Source organism: Peromyscus eremicus, chromosome 1, assembly GCF_949786415.1.
Source record: "Peromyscus eremicus chromosome 1, PerEre_H2_v1, whole genome shotgun sequence".
Lineage (NCBI taxonomy): Eukaryota > Metazoa > Chordata > Mammalia > Rodentia > Cricetidae > Peromyscus > Peromyscus eremicus.
The window spans coordinates 96,127,492-96,141,001 of NC_081416.1; the positions used below are offsets into that span (position 1 = coordinate 96,127,492).

A 13,510-nucleotide genomic window follows, 5' to 3' on the forward strand; every position below is an offset into this window, starting at 1 on the left:
GAACTTACAAATTGAAATCTCAGTAATTACTCAGAAGGGCACAAAGCTATTGCATAAAATAGTCACGTGGCTTATAATGTTCAGAAATCATAAATATGTTTATTATGTACAAGACAGTCAAGTGAGTATATTTACTGATATTTAGATTCATACAATGATCTTAGGTGCATTTTAACTTCTAGTTTTAAAAAATCTGTTAATTTATTACACTTTGTAAGAGGCAGAATTTGTATTTGTATACCAGACAACCCCAACTCTAGGCTATACATTACTGTTTATATTTTCTATTCCTTGACTCCCTGTTGAACGTGAGATATCCTAGGCAAGCCAACATATTCTTAAAAACTTATTGTGATGGTCAGGAGGCCAGTTCTTATTGATTATCTTAAGTAACAGAGATGAGTGGCTAACTGGTGTCATCTCATTTCTTCAGGACAAAGGGAAATATGAAGTCAGTGGGCATGGATGTTATACTGATTGATCCAGCGGGCTTTCAGCTTGATTAGCTGCCTTTGAGGATATGAATAAGAGTAAATGGGTAAGCATCTCTCCAAAATGATGCCAGATTCACCACATCTAAGCACGACTTAAGTTTTTAAGAAGGGAGACCAAGGGAAAAGGTGTCCAAATGGCACAGGTATGTCCAGATAAAGGGGAGCCTCAAGGCAAGAAGTAATACCAGAAATTGATGAGAATGAGAAGACTCAGGAGTTCAGAAGACACAGGGTCATGGGGGCTGGGCAGTCCCAAGGATTGAAGTATGGATACACAGGTTTGGAAAAGCAGCATTGAGAGAACGTGTAAATGGGTGACCCGTGGTTTGTGACATTAAAGAAGGACACTGTGCCCTCTTCACAGTCAAGGAAAACCCCAACCCGATGGAGAGGGACAGCCACAAAGGGGGTCAGAACTGTAGGGTCACAGTTGGAAGAATCCTCAAAGATACTATACTTTGATCCATCCTGTAGCCCTATAACCCAGTAGCCATTCTGAGGTTTGTATCTGTGGTAAACATTTGGCTGACTTTTGCCTCGTCTAACATCAAACTTTAAAGTACGTTTTCTAGCATACACTCCCAGAGTCCAGGCACTCTTCTTAGACACATCCACTTCCCAGTAATGTTTTCCTGAGAAGAAACATTTGGAGCCCAAGACACCATTATTATAACACTTAAATGGCCAAATGGGCACAGATGTCACTTGTCTGTGATCTTCTGAAAGAATAAGATTCAAATTTAGGTTTTCTGGATTAAATGTGAAGTCCGCTGCAAGGGAAAAAAGAAAGAAAAAGGTCAGGCGACAGATACAGTGGTAGGTTGAAGGATGACGTGAAAACCGAACACTGGAAAGGTTAGGGGAAAATAGTATTGATTGATGTGGGAGATGGTCAAACAACATAAGCATGTTATATAGTTGTTGTTTTAGGGCAGGGTCTTGCTAAGTAGCCCAGGTTAGCCTTAGACCTGCAGTTCTCCTGCCTCATCTCCCTAGTGCTCGAATTATAGGCATGTACCACCATACAGAGCCTTAGAGGAACACAGTATGTGTACGTGGTAACACAGGAGACGAAGGTGATGAGACCTCACTGAACCAGAACTTGAGAAAGGTGATCAGAACACAGTGATTTGAAGTTCTGCCACTTCTTACCCCAGTAGCCGCGGACAGCTGTTAGCTCTGAAACAATAAAAGATTTGGTGACTTTATTAGAAGCAAACTTTGGAAGAAGTAATACTCTCTCTAGAGGTAAGAAAGGCAACTGGTAAAGGAGAGGACCAACCAGACCCATTACAGTGCTCCCTCAGATACAACTGCATCCTCTTCATCACAGAGTGTGCCTCCCTGACCGCCCTCCTCTCTTCACCTTTACTTTTCAGCTTACTCCCCGATGACACAGGAGCCCTCTACGAACACTCCCCCGCTGGGCTCCCCACTCACTTCTGAAGGTGCAGAGCATGTCTCTCAGATCAGGAGCTTGGAATATCTTCTTCAGTTTCTTAGAAACTGCTTTTGGCTTCTTCAATGTCCAGATCTGACTCCTAGGGATGAAGAACTAGTTCAACCTTTCCATCTCTGCCTCATTGTTGTCTCTGTAACACAACTATCCCCCTTCCACATCACTGGTGCACTTGACACCTGAGGAGCCTCAGGGAAAGCCCTGACTCTGAACAGAGACATAGGCCTCTGTGAAATGTCCCCACTTCCTTGCTGTGTGACACTGGGAGTATCTATACTTCTTGAAAACACAGTTGCCTCGCCTAAATACGGGGTGAGTTTCACCTCCCTTGAAATCTCACGGAAATAATACAAATTTGGGTGAGAAGCACAGGGAAGCCTTTGCTGCCTCACTGAAGGTAGGGTGCAGATATATGAGTTCTCAAGGAAACTAAGGGCAAAGCCACAGGTCCTGGCTGTTTTGCATGGCTCTGAACAGACAGCCTGTGCGTTTGTGAGTAGTTCAAAGCCAGGATTCTAGCGGTACCCCACATTAGAGAGAACAGATGCTTAGGGGAAGAACAAAGCCTGAACTCCAGTGGTGGCCCACATCAGAGATAACAGATTATAGTGGGGGAAAGTTTACACAAGAAAAGTTAGGGCTTAAAATGAACATGGGCAGCCAGACATAATGGCTCCTGTCTGCAATCCCAGCACACAGGAGGCAGAGGCAGGAGGCTCAGCAGCTCGAGGTCAACCTCATCTACTTAGCAAGTTCAAGAGCACCCTTGCCTTGGCTGCATGGAATCCTGTCTCAAAAACAAAACAAAAACAAAAAACAACCCCCAAATGAGCCTAGTTCTAACTTTATGTGTGTTTTAAAGGAAGCTGATGCTATCAGGTTGGCAACTACAGATTCAAGGATAATACTTTAACATAAGAGCTTGTAAAGCTTGCCAAACAAGAGATCAATTATTGGAAACTTAGGTAAGAATTACAAATCCCAAGGGGTGTGTGTGTGTGTGTGTGTGTGTGTGTGTGTTTAAAAGTCAGTAATCGTCTGTTTTCAGTGAACAAAGTAAGAATGATGAGCAGTGCCCATGGCCTCTCTGAGGCATTGGTCAGGCTTTCTGTGTACAAAACACCTATGAACCAGGAGATTCAGGACTGGCAGCAGGAAGGGAGTGTGAAATAGTGAAGTTAAGTCACAGGAAAATGACTCTGAAATCTCTAATGCCCTTTGTGGCCCTACCTCTGACTTAAACTGCCACATTCACTGCCATTGAGTCTAGTTCATTCTCCACAGGGATGAGACGATCAAGTTTTTACCTAGGACCAGCAGTTTTAGATAATGTAGCATCCAAATCCCCTTGATCTGAGAGAGATTTTTCCCACTGGCATAAAAATATTTGTAGTGTCTCCTGTTTTAGTTTGGGTTTCTATTGCTGTGATAAACACCATGACCAAAAACAACTTGGGGAGGAAAGGGTTTATTTCAGCATACATGTCCGGATCACAGTCCATCATGAGGGGAAGTCAGGGCAGGGACAGGAACTGAAGCAGAGAGCATGTGGGTGGGGTGGGGTGCTGCTTGATCCTCATGGCTCACTCAGCCTGCTTTTTTATATAATCCAGTACCATACAATACAACCCACACCAACCATTAATCAAGAAAATGACTCCTAGGCTTTGCCTGTGGGCTAATCTAATATGTTCATCTGCTTAATTGAGGTTCCCCTTTCTCAAATGACTCTAGCTTGTGTCAAACTGACAAAAAAAAAAAAAACAAAAAAAAAAAAAACAAAAAAAAACTAATAGGGACCACTACTAATCCATCTTTACTACACAAAAGCACCACTTGGAGTCACCCATACGCACCATTTCAAGATACCGCTCATATCCTAGGGAAAAGGAAACAAAAACACAAGTCACAAAGTGTGAGAATCAGAGCAGTATTAGTGAAATAAAGCAAAGGAGGAGGAGAAAGAATCAAGAGTTAGCTATTTTATCTTTATTTTTTCCTAGATAGCTTCTCTAAATGTGGCCCAGGACAGCGCTGAACTGTTGTTGATCCTCCAGCTTCACTGCTGAGGTTACAGATATTCACCACCCAAACTGGATAAAAATATGCTTTCTTTCCTTCTCCTTTTTTAAAAGTTACATCAAAATATCAACAAAACCAGCAACCCTTAGGCTACACGTGCCAGGAAAAAAATAAAGAGGTGCAATTTTCAAATGTGGAAGAAAAAAATGAGACATTGCTACTGACCTTGAAGAAATTAAAAAAGAATCATAGTGGCACATGCCTTTAATCTCACTCAGGAGGCAGAGAAAGGAGTTGGGATATATAGTGAGACCCTGTCCCAAAATAACCAAAACAAAAAAATTAGAAAAGAACCCGTGGGGCCCCTGGCAGTGGGACCAGAATTTATCCCTAGTGCATGAACTGGCTTTTTGGCTTGGTCTTGCCTCAACTTGATATGTCAGAATTTGTTGACTCCCCATGGAAGGCCTTACCATCTCTGAGGAGTAGATAGGGGATGGGGTAAGGGGGCGGTGATGGGGAGCTGGAAGAGGAGAGGGAGGGGGAATTGTAGTTGGTATGTTAAATGGAAAAAAAAATTGAAAAGAACCACAGAAGCTGGGGTGTGGCTTAGAGGTAGAATTCTTACCTAACAAGCCTGAGGCCCTGAATTCAATTCCTCAACACCTCCCCACTCCAGTTTGTTGTGTTATAAACAAATTAGATAAGTTAGAGGAGATGAACAAATTCTCAGAAGTACAGAACCAAACAATACTAATTCAAGAAGAGAGAAAATATGTATAGAGTGAAAACATGTAAAAAGATTAGATTGGAGCCAGGCAGTGGTGGCACATGCCTTTAATCCTAGCACTTGGGAGGCAGAGGCAGGAGGATCTCTGTGAGTTCGAGGCCAGCCTGGTCTACACAGTAAATTCCAGGACAAGCTCCAAAGCTACACAGAGACATCCTGCCTCAAAAAACCAAAAAAAAAAAAAAAAAAAGATTAGATTGGAAGTCAAGCTTCATGCAAGAAGAGGCCAACCATGGCTTCACTTACTAAAAGTTTAAAAGAAAAAGTAACACCAGTATTTTTTAAACTCTTTTTTGTTTGTTTGTTTGTTTGTTTGTTTGTTTTTTCAAGACAGGGTTTCTCTGTGTAGCTTTGGAGCCTGTCCTGGAACTCACTCTGTAGCCCAGGCTGGCCTCGAACTCACAGAGATCCACCTGCCTCTGTCTCCCGAACGCTGGGATTAAAGGCATGCGCCACCACTGCCCGTCCAATTCTTTAAAAAAAAATGTAAAATGGCTAAAATTGTTAAAGCATCATGGGGCTGGAGAGATGCCTCAGAGGATAAGAGCAGTGACTGATGGCTGCTAGGTCCTGAGTTCAATTCCCTGCTCTTTCAAAGGTTCTGAGTTTAATTCTCTGCAACCACATGGTGGCTCACAACCACCTATAATGAGATCTGGTGCCCTCTTCCAGCAAGGAGGCATACATGCAGGCAGAACACTGTATACACAGTAAATAAACAAATCTTTTAAAAAAAATTGTTAAAGCATCACAAGAAAAAAACAAAAGCGTCATGGGGCTTGGGAGATAAAGCTTGGCAGTAGAGAGCTTAGGGACAAAACTGAAAAAAGGCAGTCAAGATGTGTCAGTGGGTAGAGGTGCCTGCTGCCAAACCCGATGATCTGAGTTCAGTCCCTGGGACCCACATGGTGAAAGAGAGGCCAGACTCCCACAAGCTGTCCTTTGATCTCTACATGTGGGCTACGGCACGTATGCATGCATACATGTACTCGTAAACACACACACACACACACACACACACACACACACACACATTAAAAAAATGTAATTAAAATATTTAAATCCCAAAACAAATATAAAAACTCATGGCCATTATAATCATGACCAAATGGGATTTATCCCATAAATGGAGGCTTGGTTCAACATAAATATATCAGTTAATGTGATAGATCATATGTTAGGATCCTGCCCTCACTCCCGCACATTCGCAGCTTGGGGTCTTGCGTCTTACATCATCAGCAGGCGCTGGCGACCGGCGCTGGCCACTACGTACCTGCCTTAAAAAGCAGGACGCAGCCGGGCGGTGGTGGCGCACGCCTTTAATCCCAGCACTCGGGAGGCAGAGCCAGGCGGATCTCTGTGAGTTCGAGGCCAGCCTGGGCTACCAAGTGAGATCCAGGAAAGGCGCAAAGCTACACAGAGAAACCCTGTCTCGAAAAACCAAAAAAAAAAAAAAAAAAAAAAAAGCAGGACACAGACCCCCCCCCCCCCCCTCTCTCTGTTCCCTCTCTGCTCCCTGCTCTCAGTTCTGTTCCCACCATCTCTCCCTCCCCCCAGGCCTGGCTCTCCTCCCTCCTATCCCCTCCTTCCTTCTAATAAAGCTCTTTGTAACTCTGGTAGTCGTGGCCGGGGCCCTGACTTTTCTGCTGGTAACCAGCGCCACCACCAGCACCGTTTATCATAACCACTACCATATTAATAGAATAAAGAATAAAAAAAAAATCACACAATCTCAGTGAAGGTGGGGAAAAAAGCATTTGACAAACTTCTATATACGTTGATGTAAAAACAAGAAGAAAGAGAGCATACAGGATTAGAAATAGGCAGCATCTTCAGCCTGTCAAAAATATATAATGGCAAAAAACACTTAATGGCAAAAAACGGAATGGTTTCCCTTAAGACTGGAAAAGAGGCAAGAATATTGTCTTCCACGACTTCCATTCAACACTGAGTGTTATTAGCTACAGGAAGGAAAGAGGCAATGTCTCTGCACTCTGAGGCGAGGGGCTCATTCCTACCTGTAGCAGCTCTCTAGCTGACCACTGGCACCGGCGCTCCAGATCTGAGATAAGTTCCTCCACCAACTGGCTCTGCTGAGCCAGCTCAGCCTCGGCCTCTGCCAGGCTGGCAAGTATCAGCTGCTCCTCTTCCTGAAGTCTTTTCAGCTCTCTCTGTTCCTCTTCATTCAGGATTCTTCTGAGCTCATTAAAACCCGTTTGTATCCTCTGTCTCTCAGTCTGGATCTGGTACTGCAGGAATGGACAGGGGGAGAGAGAGATGTAATGAGTCTCTGTCAGGCTGAGGTAAGATGTCCGTACAAGATAGTAGAACTTCAAACCTGGGCAGATGTAGGATAGAACAGCAGTCTGAGGGATGTTATTTTTAATTTTCTATTTTCCCTTTAAAACAAGCAAACTCAAACAAAAACAAAAACCAAATAACCCCCTCCTTGTTTTATCTAGGCAACCTCCAAAAATAATACAAGACTGGAATAAGGTGTAGACTGCAGACAAATATCTTGGGCACTCATGGCACCCCGCGTTAGCACGCCTGGTTTTGAAACCTAGAGAAAATTTTCTCTGCCTGGTGTCTTCCAGCAGAAGTGTCAGAGCCTCAGTGGAAAAGAGAAGAGCAAAGACTCTTCCAGCCTTTAACATTATACAGTTCATCTTTGCGTTCAATTCCAAATATTTACGTGTATTTACAAGTCGGCTCCCCATCCCTCATCCCTAAAAAGGAACTTATCAGATAGCTTTGGATTTATTAAATGTCAAGGAATAAGGTGAGGAGCCTAATTGGATTAGGACCAAAGGCTAAGGTTCCTCTCAGCATCGCTCAGGAAGCATCTCCTGCCTTCCAAGAAATTCTGTCTTCTTTGATGTCAGCTTCTAATTTCTCCGCCTTCTCTTGCTCCTCCCTCAGCCTCTGGAGAGCTGTTTGGAGATTCTCCTGTGAGAAAGGAATCATATCTGTCATGCTTTCCACCTGGACAGAGAACTAACAAAGAGACGAGGTTGTTCCCAGAAAAGACCAGTTTACAGAAGACACAGAAGAAAACCTGAGGCGAATGCACTCTTTATCCCTAGAGGAGCAGAACCAACATTTGCACACCCACCGGAGCCAGCACCTTTTTCCTTAGAGTAAGGATAGACCACGCAGCAGGTGCAATCCTTTCCTCACACCGATGATCTTCCCACAACCTGTTCACAGTATTCCCCAGCAGCAGCCCCGCTGAGAGGATCGCTGAAAGCATCCTCTCACCCATGCAACGCAAGGGAAAGGTAACCCAGAAACCTTCTGCTCCTGGTCAAGAGATTGTGTGTACTGCGGGCCAAACTGTTATGTAAACGGAAAGAAAAGACATTTCTAGGCATTCCTCATGGCCTTACCTGACATTCCTTGACTGCTTCCTCCTGGAGGAAGGTGTGGTGACCATGATGCTCCTGAGAACGCTCACAAACCCAGCAAATGACCTTCCTGTCTTCCTTACAGAAGAGAAGTAGTTTCTCTCCATGGTGTATACAGAGATCTCTCTTTTTCTCAAAGTCAGGGTTCAACTTGACTTCCCTGAGTCTCTCTACTACGTCTGCCAGATGCTGATTAGTCTGTAGATTTTCAAATGAGAATCTAGTACCACACATAGGACAGCTGCTTTCTCCTCTGGGGTTGATCACTGCATTCTTTTTGTTCATGGTGATGCAGGCTTGGCATACATTGTGGCCACAGCCTAACCTCAGGGGTTCTTTCAAAAGCTCTTGGCAGACGGGGCAAATGGTCTCCTTCTGTACATGCATTGGAAATGCTGAAGCCATTATACTGCTCCCCTGTTTTTTCTTGTCCTAACTTCGGAGGCTCTTCTTTTTTAAGGACTGCTGGCTGGCTAGGCAGATTATAAAAGGACAGTATATCAGTCTGAAAAGGCAACTTAAAACAGCACGGCCACTTCGGATCCTTCAAGGTGGGTGATACGACGACGGCAGAAAGCACCTAGTTTTCAGCTGTGAACAGACAGAATCTGAAACAAGAAACCAAAAATAATTTGGTGAATGGAACAGAAATACTCGAGAAGCAGAACGTAGTGGCGACACAGAAAAGTAGGAGCTGAGGTAACATGAAGAAAGAACGAGGAGCTCAGCAAACACAATAAGCACAGGCCTTAGCACTGCGCAGAGGTGCAGTAGACCTGGAATCTGCACACACACTGGCAATGGGCAAGGCCTCTCTTTTCTTCCTAGAATTTGGCCACAAAAAACAATGTTCGAGTCACCCTGATGGAGGCCTGGCAAGTTTGAGAGTATGTTTTCCTGATTCCATCATTAAAACAAACAAACAAAAGCTGGGTGGTGGGGTGTGTGCCTTTAATCCCAGCATTTGGGAGGCAGAGGCAGGCCATCTCTCTGAGGTTGAGGCCAGCCTGGTCAACAGAATGAGTTCCAGGATAGCCAAGGCTACACAGACAAACCCTGTCTTGAGAAACCAAAAATTAAATTAAATTTTAAAAATCATATATTTCAAGTCAAGATCTTACTAAGAATAAGAACAAACCAATGCCAAAATTAGTAGAAAGAAATAAGAGGTGAATTTTTTTTTTTTCAAGACAAAGTTTCTCTATGTAACAACCATCGCTGTCCTAGAACTCACTCTGTAGACCAAGCTGGTCTTGAACTCACAGAGATCCACCTGCCTCTGCCTCCGAGTGCTGGGATTAAAGGCGTACATCACCATCACCCAGCCTATAGGAGCTGAAATTAATGAAATGGAAAGAATAAAAGAATAAAAAGGATCAATTAAACAGAGTTCTTTAAAAGGGTAAACAGGCCAAAAATATCTTAGCCAAAGGAGCAAAAAAAATGAGAGGGGGTGGAAGCATATGATCTGGATACACTGTATAAATGCACACAGTTTAAAAGAACAAAATATATTATTTTTAAAGGGTAATAAAAGCTAATGAACATAAAACAGATGTTCAACCTACTGTTTATTAATACATAATGAAAAGAAAGGCTTAAAAATCACTAAGAGGGCCAGATGGTGGTGGCGCATGTCTTTAATCCCAGCACTCAGGAGGCAGAGGCAGGTGGAACTCTGAGTTCAAGACCAGCCTAGGCTACAGAGTGAGTTCCAGGAAAGGTGCAAAGCTACACAGAGAAACCCTGTCTTGGGGGAAAAAAAAAATCACTAAGGGGTCTGGAGAGATGGTTCAGTAGTTAAGAGCATTTTTTGCTCTTCCAGAGGTTCCAAGTTCAGTTCCCAGCACCCACAGCACCCGTATAGTGACTCAGAGCTATCCATAACTCATGTTATGACCCAGAAGGATTTGAAACCCTCTCCCGATCTCTGAAGGTACACACGGTACACATATTCTTTCTCTCATCCTCCTTTTTCTTTCTATTATTTTTTTTCATTTGTATTTTGTTTGTCTGTTTTGTTTTTCAAGACAGGGTTTCTTTGTGTAGTCTTGGCTATCCTAGAACTAGCTTTGTAGACCAGACAGGCCTGACTCTGCCTTCCAAGAGCTGGGATTGAAGGTGTGCACCACTGTTACCACCACCGCCCAGCTTACTTTGTATTTTTGAGACAGGATCTCAAGCAGCCCCGGCCAGGCCTCAAACTGGCAGGATAACTAAGGATGGCCTGGAGCTAACTTCTGATCCTCCTGCTTACACCTCCCAAGTGCTGGAATTGTAGACATCCACCACAGCCCATACTTTCTCTTGAATGTGTGCTTGTTCTCTGTAATAAAACTTTCTCCAACTCCTCACAGTGCCTCTCTCTGGATTCTCTCTCTGTTTACAGCAAGAATCCAGAGACACTAGGTAGAGATCTCTCCTGGGCTCACTCTTTATCTTCGAGATCTCCCCAGCCTTCCTCACCAGCCATGTCCTCACAGCAGCCTCCTCCATGCCCATCTCCTATTCCTTTCTCCCGTGGATGCAACATCCTCCTCTCAATTCTAAGGAAAACTGACCCGTGTTAAAGCCTTCAAATTCCTCACACTCTTAGAATTCTACAGTTTCCTTACTCTGAAAACTGAAAAGCTATCTTCTAAGACTGTAATTCCGAGGCATAGGCATGCAGATCTCTGAGTTTGAGGCCAGTCTGGTCTAGAGAGCGAGTTCCAAGACAGTTAGGGCTGTTACACAGAGAAACTCTATCTCCCAAAACCAAAACCAAAACTAAAACTGATTCCATAGCATTATTTATCTTCTTGTATAGTGTAAAATTACTTTATTCCTAGGTCGAGTGTAAGCTTGCATATTTATTTCATAGTTAGTAAATATTGAATGGACACTTATTACACTTTTTAAATACCAGAAATGTATTTTATTTCCATTGAAATTTTCATAAAAAAATAAGTAAATACATACATCGCGATTATCATCTGTGTTTGGCCATGATTAAACTTTGTCATGACAACAAGCATCTCCAGCCATCAGATGCAGACTCAGAAACTCTGAAAAGTGACGGTCTTAGACAGTGGCAGGTGTTGAACCCATCCATCAAGGTACCAAACGTCCCTATGTTAGCCTAACATGGGGAATACTCAGGGTCAACAGACAGAGAAAACATCTTAGCAAGAACGTGAACACCAAGGGCTCTCCTCAGCCATCGCTAACTCTTGTTAACTAGCTCTGAGCAGGAAACAAGGAACTGACATAACCTTCAGTGCAAAGACCCAAGCAGGAAGAATGAGTGACAAGCCCTAAGGCAGGTGAGGACACCAAGGTCACTTAAACAGAAGCAATCCAGATGGGGGTTGGGGAAGGCACAGGCTTGCAGTCCCACCTACTTAGGAGGATCATGCAGGATGATGTTTGAGCCCAGAAGGCCAAGGCCAGCCTCAGCAGTGCAGTGAGATCAGTCTCAAAAATAATAAATGAATATATTTTTAAAAAAAATCAGTGTTAGGTAAAAACAAATAGAGTCCTAAGATTGGCGCGCCATAGGTACACAGGCTAAAAAGTGACACAGGGTTCAACTTCTTGTTCTCAAGCAGGTCAAGGGCTCGGGATGTCGGAAAGGTCACTGACAGCCCCTTAGTGGAAGCAGGAGGGGGGGTAGAGGCTCTTAGTCCAAGCCCTGAAACTACAGTAGGTAGTTTCTAGTAGGTAGAGGGGAGAGCAGGGAAAAGGATCACGGACAAGGGGGGAGGGGGAAAAGAGGGGAGGGGAGAGAGTGCTTGAGATTCCAGACCTGTTTGCAAGGTAGAACATCACAGCTGCAGAGTAGGAGGAAACGGGAAGGGCTTGCCCTGGAGAAAGAAGGGCTCCTTTGGAAAACAAGGCCTTCCTCTTCAACTTTCAAGTCGATCCCTCCCCAAACTCCTTTTCTCCCTTCACGTCACAATGGTTTCTGCGCGCTAAATGGTCTCCCCTAAGCTTCACTGAGTTCTCTCCTCCCAAGGTCTCCCTCCCTCAGCCCTGCACAAACCTTCGCACACACCTTTAGACCCTCACCGCTGGGCCCCGAAGGTGAAATCTTTCCTCCAGGCTGAAGCGCTGAAGAAAGCCAGGGGTAGGCTTTGCTCAGCACCGGGGTTCAGCCTACCAGCGGCCCCTCCCTCTCCTGATATCGGAGAAAAGAAACTGAAACTCCAGACCAGCCCGGAGCAGGGAAGAGAAGAAACTTCTGGGCCCAAGGGCTGGCAAAACTCTAGGCCGCCGATAGAGGGCGGTGCGGCAACCTTGGTGACCCAGGGGGAACGGAAGACTTGACCTAGAGTTGAAATTTTCAGTGGCCAAGAGGTTTTTGCTGATAGTAGCCAAGAGCTGGTAGAGGCCATGTTAAGGGAAGATTCCACTCAGTAAGAAAGCAGCCACGAACTCAGGAGAGGCAGGAGAAACCTTTATTAACCTATGAGCCGAAAGTCAAACAAATGGTCCAGTGAGCTTTACAGTCTCTTACAGCCTTTACATGCCAGGCAGCAGCAGCATTTCTGTCTGGGCACTCTCTGAGGGTGGTCTCTGAGTTCCTTAGTCATTAAAGGAAGTTCAGTTAGGCAGGCTTACAGGAACAGAAATCGCAGGACGACGTAGTCTGCAGCCATAACAATGCACAGGTGTTTCTGAATAACAATAGCCCTTTGGTTAGTTTGTAGCAAAAAAAAAAATGCACAGGTGTTTCTGAAGAACAATAGCCCTTTGGTTGTGAAAACAGGATCTGCAGCAAGCCCTTTGACTACTGTGACTACTTCAAGTGTCCCTGTCCCCACACCCCCAAGACATAGTGGCTTCTTTTTCTTTCCCAGACAGGGTTTCTCTGTGTAACAGCCCTAGCTGTCCTGCTCTGTCCTTGCTCTGTCGACTGGCCTCAAACTCACAAAGATCCGCCTGCCTCTGCCTCCCGAGTGGCTGGGATTAAAGGCGTGCACTGCCAATACCTGGCCACATAATGGTTTTTAACAAACAGGCAGAACTCTCACTTCTAGGCTAGAGTTTCTCTTAAACTACCATAGCATTATATATATATATACATATTCTCTCTCCCTCTCTACTCCTCCCAACCCAAGCTGGGGAAGCTGCTAAATGCAGAGACAGCTTTGTATGCAAAGAATTGCCAAGTCAACCCACTCAACAAGAGGGAAACCATGCCTGGTACTGCAAACCTACCCAACTACTCGGTGCTAGTGAAGTCACAGATCTTGAAGGAGAACCTACAACCACTAATTTACTAAACCAGCACAATCCCGACAACAATCTCAACATTTGCCCCTCTGCCCTTGCTGTATGCGATAAGTGTAGATAG

General features: G+C 44.4%; 1 protein-coding gene across 3 annotated transcripts; it reads right to left on the reverse strand.

The window, feature by feature from the left end:
- Positions 1 to 182: 182 nt before the first annotated feature.
- Trim34 (tripartite motif containing 34) lies at positions 183 to 12,358 on the reverse strand. 3 transcript variants are annotated; one of them, XM_059269525.1, is made up of 8 exons: positions 12,209 to 12,358; positions 8,155 to 8,780; positions 7,619 to 7,714; positions 6,784 to 7,014; positions 3,810 to 3,832; positions 1,935 to 2,035; positions 1,647 to 1,673; positions 183 to 1,264 (listed from the first exon to the last, which is right to left on the reverse strand). In XM_059269525.1, exons 2-8 carry the CDS (start codon positions 8,575 to 8,577, stop codon positions 705 to 707), a joined length of 1,461 nt encoding a protein of 486 aa, XP_059125508.1. In that variant the 5' UTR covers positions 8,578 to 8,780; positions 12,209 to 12,358; the 3' UTR covers positions 183 to 704. The 3 variants fall into 3 exon arrangements, with proteins under 3 accessions (XP_059125508.1, XP_059125513.1, XP_059125500.1); XM_059269530.1 differs by having other exon boundaries at positions 12,197 to 12,358; XM_059269517.1 differs by lacking the exon at positions 12,209 to 12,358 and adding an exon at positions 11,960 to 12,096.
- Positions 12,359 to 13,510: the final 1,152 nt, after the last annotated feature.

Excerpts from the sequence above, each read along its gene's own strand:
- Trim34 (XM_059269525.1), bottom strand. The coding sequence starts at position 8,577 with ATGGCTTCAGCATTTCCAATGCATGTACAGAAGGAGACCATTTGCCCC. Across the intron at positions 7,015-7,618 it reads AAGACAGAATTTCTTGGAAG|TACCAGATCCAGACTGAGAG; the intron begins GCAGGAGATGCT and ends CCATTCCTGCAG. Across the intron at positions 1,674-1,934 it reads CATGCTCTGCACCTTCAGAA|AGCTAACAGCTGTCCGCGGC; the intron begins GTGAGTGGGGAG and ends TTATTGTTTCAG.